Source organism: Eurypyga helias, unplaced genomic scaffold (genome assembly GCF_000690775.1).
Source record: "Eurypyga helias isolate BGI_N326 unplaced genomic scaffold, ASM69077v1 scaffold15067, whole genome shotgun sequence".
Classification (NCBI taxonomy): Eukaryota; Metazoa; Chordata; class Aves; order Eurypygiformes; family Eurypygidae; genus Eurypyga; species Eurypyga helias.
Window position 1 is genome coordinate 13,231 of NW_010263816.1, and position 5,823 is coordinate 19,053.

Consider the following 5,823-nt stretch of genomic DNA (forward strand, 5'->3'; position numbering starts at 1 on the left):
AAAAGTAAGTCATCAAAGCAGAGGAAATCAAGCAGGAAGAGCCACCACGCACGAGTGGAAAGGACAGAGCACCCCATGACTTCCTAACTGCACTGCAGTCAGAGACACTGTGACTTTCTAGTGACAGTCATCGTTTCCAGCTTTTTGCAGAGTGCTTGAACCGTGCCCGTATTTCAGAAAAGCCCTGAGGTGGCTGGATAATTACGTGCTCGTTCTGACATGTGTACCAGGTAAACTCATTAAAGCAACTTTAGCAGAAGCATAGATCTTGACTATGATAATGCCTGGCAGGCACGAAGGAAAACCACATCCCAGTAGCCTGGAGAGCTCTGAGTGCATGCAGGCAGGAAACCTAGTTTTTCCAGAAATATTTATGTAATTCCTTTATTTACATAACTTAAGCTTCAAGAAATCTTGCAAAAACCCAGAGCCAGCATCACTCGTTTGTCATTATCATCCTTGCCCAAAAGCCGGCAGAGACATTAGGCAAATGGTCCCCTTTTATCGCTTTGAGGGGTTAAGCAGCAAGGGTTGGGAGATGCCACACTGCTTCAAGGCTTCTGCCAAGGGAGCGAGCAGACAGCTGAGGATGTTGGTATCAGGGGAATACCAGAGACCTTCAGGGAACCCATGTAGTAACGAGAAGACAGCAAGTGATGGCAGCGCCAAACCCAAGCACTGCTAAAGGACAAATCTGAGGGGGCACAGCTGGCAAGTCTGGCAATGGGAACGCAGGGAAGGAGGCTGGGCATCACCTTCAGCAGAAATCTCAACTCGGCGTACAACCCTACAGACTAACAAGACACTGGCATGTGCAATTAATATAGCTGAGAACAGTCCCAAAGTGGTGCAAACAGTTTTTGGAGAACCGCCACTAGGACCACGTGATGCGTAATGGGAAATCTGGATACAGCTTAAAGCGGGGAACGAGCCACAGCATCACCAAGAGCTTCTTGTGATGGCACCGAGGTGGTTGGAGGAAGGAAAACCCACCCTTGCTTGGGTGCCCTGTGCCTTGTTGTCAGCGTGGCCACATGTTAGCCCTGCTCCTCCTCCACCCATCCCACGGGGGACAGAGGGACTCACCAGCGGGGGAATCCAGCTTGCCATCATGCAGGAGGTCCTGCCACACCTCTCTGCCTGATCCCGTGGGATTGAATGCTGTGAGGTGGGTCACTCCCGTGCCAGCCTGGGGAAGGGATGAGCATCATCAGGGGCTGGTACTTTTGAGGGGTAGATGCAGGCCCCCCTCCCCAGTAACTCTGGGACCCCACACTCACTCCCTGCAAGCTGCCCAGCAATGTTAACTACAAATTTACTCACTTGCTGTCCTGCAAGTTTCACCCATAGCTTCTCCCCGGCATCCACCCCCAAAGAGGATGCCTTCAGGGAAGTCATGTCCCCGCTCCAGCGGTCAGGACCGGTGCCGACCCTAACCCACTGCACACCCACCCTTTACCAGCTGCCTGGAAAGCAGCCTTTGCCACATTCAGTGGGGCTGAACAACCCCCCCCAGCAGGAGCCACACCACTGGCGTCAGCCCTTTACCTTCTCCCGGGCAGAGATGGCGAGGGTGAAGGGGTTCACCCGCGTGCAGTGGTGCAGCAGGACTCCAGAGACCTGCTCGCCCTCCTTCCTGAAGGTGAAGGGCTCATTCCAATGTCCTCCGCTCCTGTCCTCCTTCCTTCCTGTGCCATTCTGCAGGCTGAACATGATGGAGACTTCCACGTCCTCGTCCCTCCCGTTCTCCACCTCCCAGATGAACACTCCCACCGGCAGGCTGGAGTCCTGCCAGAGACAGACAATGCCATGGATAGGGCTGGTGCTCCACAGTTAGCTGTCGGAGCATCACTTCTCCCGCTGCTGGGGAGACCACGTAGGATGCAGCAGGCACAACTCGGTCTCAGGGTCTTGTTGCCAAGCTGGGGAGCAAATTTGGGCGGCAGGCAAATACAAAATTCAGATCACAAGCCTTGGGCTAGCAAACCCCACGCCTGGCAACACAGAGATGGGAAGCAGCGTTGAAGGCTCAGATGGGTGTCTCATCACCCATCTGCTCAACAGGTTGATACAGGCTCACGTGCTTCGCTGGGGTAAGAGGAAGGTCAGGCATCTTGGCAGTGCAGCCTGCCACCCTCGCCCAGGGCTGGGAGCGAGCGGGAGCAGCGAGCAGGAGCAGCGAGACATCCCTTGCTGCTATCCTGAGCTTCCGCATTGCTGTGGGGGTTCCTCCTGCCTGGGAGCATTGCTGAGCGGAGACACGGAGGGAATGTTGGGAAAGCCCAGCTAATTAGCAGTTCTTCTCTCAGGGATGGCAGGCAAATGCCAGATAAAACAGTCTTGGGAACACCCAGCTGACAAAACAGCCCACAAGTACAGGCTGAGGGTTTCCCAAAATGCTACCACCAGATCCTCTGGGTGGCAAGGCCACGGCACGGGACCTGCCATTCCGGGTGGACGGGAGCTGGGATGGTGACAGGGCAAAACCAAAGGCAGGAAAAAAGCAATACAAAGGGTCAAAACACAGGTCAGAGGGTAAAGGAGCAGCTGCCAGAGCTAAGCAAAAGGAAAAAGGGATAACCCTTCCAGCACCAACTGCCTCAGGAGGGACAAAGCCTTCCAGGGTCCCGCTGACACACACCTGGCAGCTGGCAATAGGGACAGGGTCTTGGGAGAGAAGAGACCAGGCTGGAAAAAACACTAACAAGGTGGGAAGCCTGGCTGTTTTCAGACAACACTGAGCTGGGCAGGAGGGACAAAAAACTCCCCTACTGCAGCATCCCCAAACATATGCGCAATGCTCAGGGGTCAAAAACTCATCAGCTCCAAGCCTCTGCTACCAAAACGGGACACAGCAAGCATCACACAGCACAGCCCTTTCTCTGCTGTGCCAATTCTTTCCCCTTCCCGTGCAGGCAGCTCTGCCACAACCCTGCCAACCCGCTCCACGCGAGCCGTGCCCGCTACAAGCGCAGTGCGGCCCAGTGCTCCCATGGGACAGGCTGGATCCCAGGGGACAGGCTGGAACCAGCGCGGAGCCGTTGCCTCCTTACCGTATAGTCGTGGGGGATGACAGGAGAGACCTGGCGGCAAGTGAGCACCACGTTTTGCCCCGGAAGCTCGTAGACCATCCAGGCACGGGGGTAAAGGGCATGGTAGAAGGCGTAGTGGCCACAGTAGCCCCAGTTCCAGCTCTGCAGAGTGCTGGGTCTCTCCACGGACAAGACCTGCTGGTAAACTGTCTGCCCCTTGCAACGCAGGCACACTGTGAACTGGGGAGGATGCAAGGCCACTTGCACACCCTGCCGCACCTACCTGGTCAGCGATGACCGTTTCATAGTGATAAATGCCAGGGTTCAGCTGCCAGCGGCAGAACTCGCCCCGCCAGCCACGGGTGATGGTGCCTCCCCCGATCCCGCCCAGCGGGCACCCTAGCAAAGACACCAGAAATTAGCATCCCCCATTCCTCCCCATGGCGGGATCTGGCTCAAGAACCACCCCCACGCAGCTCTGGGGGTCCCTCACCACTGCCTGCACCCCAGAAGCTCCATGACCCACTCTCCACCCTCTAGCACCTTGACCGCCCCAAGTAAATCCCTGCTCACTCATCACGTTGGGCACTGCCCCACCCCAGTGCCCAAAACGGAGGCTGACCATAGATCTGCTGCAGAGGAACGGCACACAAGAGATCAATAAAGGCAGATTTCTTCTCTATGCGGGTCTTCTTGTACCACCACCTGAAGTATCTGCAAGGGAAGGACAGGTATGAAAGAAGACAGAAGCAAGCACCACTGTCCCTTCGGTATCACTGGGCAGGATGTGACCAGCACACATTGCAGCTGCCCCTCTTTGTAGACAGGTACAACAGGAACCCTTGTCCCAGGGAGAACATATGTAGCTGCAGCGTCTATTGCCTAGCACACGAGCAGGCAGAGCTCGGGCAGCTCAGGGCACAGTATGAAAACAGAGCGCTCCAATACCCAGGAGAGGGGGCAGGAGGCTTTCCCATATGTTCATGGAGAAGTGGGAATCCGCAAGGGCCACCACCACCTCCATGCCTGGTAGGGGTCCTGCTAAGGCCTGCAAGCGGAGACACAAGCCCTGAGAAGCCATACGCTGTTCCAGGGACACGACCCTTGCTCTCCCACCTCCACGTCCCCGATGTCACGCACACCCCGGTGCCCCATCCCTGGGAGCAGACGGCGCGGGGCAGCCTTGCGCTGAAGGAGGTGATGCTTGCTGCCTGCAGCTGGCAGGATCCCGGAGACTCACCTCTGCTCGCACGCCGGCTGCGTGGCCAGGCACTGCCCATCAGATAATTTCTCACCCAAAGGTCTGCGAGTCAAGACACCCAAGCAGGGGCACACCTGCACTGGGGTGTGCCGGCACCACTCCAGGCAAGAGCAGCAGGGCTGGGCTCCCAGTCGGCACTCATAAAGGGCTGGCTTTTGCTAATTAACCGCCCCAAGTTAAATCTTCCACATGGAGGGAATTAGCACACAGAAACCGCCGACTAGACCAGAAGCAGCTGCTGTACTTCCCCCAGCAAACAGACAAGTGAGACCTGACCAGCGGCTCCATGGCTCTGGGTGCCAGGTGGGTGGTGGGCAACATCCCCAAGACACCTGCAGGGACCGATGTCATACTGCCAAGAGGAGAAAGCCACCCCAGGCAGAAGCAAATAGCCTCTCCGACGCTGATGGCGCGCGGGATGCAGAGCCCAGGCGACGGGCAGTGCGCGAGCCCCAGGACACGCGTCCCCGGGAGCAAGGGGGAGAGGCTCTCCCTTGCTCCTACACGCTCCGCCACAACAAAAACAACCCACGCTTGCCTTTTTGGCAACGTGGTCAGTGAACATTCACCTTTATTCACCAACACCTAAGGCCCCCACATCCCTCTCAGGGTGACATTACCCGGGTTGCAGTCTCACAGGACCCAGTGGCAGCCTGCTTTCCATTCCTATGTACTCACCTTCTGACTGTTTAAGGACATGTTGCATGCAGAAATCCAGGGCACCGTGAGAACCAGCCTGTCCTGCACCACCGCCCTGAATCAGGGCCTGCCGCTATCTTCAAGCTACATCTGCTGCAACTGCTCTTCTCGCAGCTGAGACAGCCCTGGCCTTACACCACCGAGGCAAGGTTTTGGCAGCGTGCCCTCTCTCTCAAGGAAATTTTTATTTTTTTTTTAACCCAGCGTGAGGAAAGCAACCCAACTTCTTCCCCAGCAAGTTTCTGACGAAGGGAAATAAGATGCCCAGGCAGAGAGGCATGGCCCAGCACGGCATCCTGGCTCCTTGGAAAGAAGGTGACAGAAGGAGTTCAAAAAGCAGTTTTTCCAGTAGTAAGCAACAGGAGAGGTTTGGGATTACAGCCAGCCACTACCTGAGCTGTTCTGCCATCTCAATAGCAAATTCTCCCCCCTGTCAGCTTCTCCCAAAATTATAGAATCATAGAATGGTTTGGGCTGGAAGGGAACTTAAAGATCATCTAGTTCCAACCCCCCTGCCATGGGCAGGGACACCTTGCACTAGACCAGGTTGCTCAAAGCCTCATCCAGCCTGGGCTTGAACACTTCCAGGGATGGGGCATCCACAACATCTCTGGGAAACCTGTTCCAGTGCCTAATTTTATGCCTAAAATTGCATAAGCCAAGAGGAGAAGGTGGTCTATGCCCAATTGCTGGCTGTTAACAGCTCTGCCAGGGCTGCAGAATAACCAGAAGGAGATTTTCGTCTGCAGCACCAAAAGCCCTGCCAAGGCCGAAGAGCACTTCTTTCTCTTCAGTCATCAGAATCAATGCCTGTCTGGACACCATCCAGCT

At 55.9% G+C, this 5,823-nt stretch overlaps 1 protein-coding gene across 1 annotated transcript in view; it reads right to left on the minus strand.

Moving 5' to 3' along the window:
- GBA2 (glucosidase, beta (bile acid) 2) overlaps positions 1–4,335 on the minus strand; it is a gene marked incomplete at its 5' end in the record, with an annotated part of 17,390 nt that extends 13,055 nt beyond the window's left edge. The window contains 6 exon segments of the mRNA XM_010156199.1: positions 1,087–1,189; positions 1,549–1,788; positions 3,054–3,272; positions 3,316–3,431; positions 3,655–3,746; positions 4,273–4,335. Of these exon segments, the coding sequence (XP_010154501.1) occupies positions 1,087–1,189; positions 1,549–1,788; positions 3,054–3,272; positions 3,316–3,431; positions 3,655–3,746; positions 4,273–4,335 (833 nt within the window).
- Between the last annotated feature and the right edge of the window lie 1,488 nt (positions 4,336–5,823).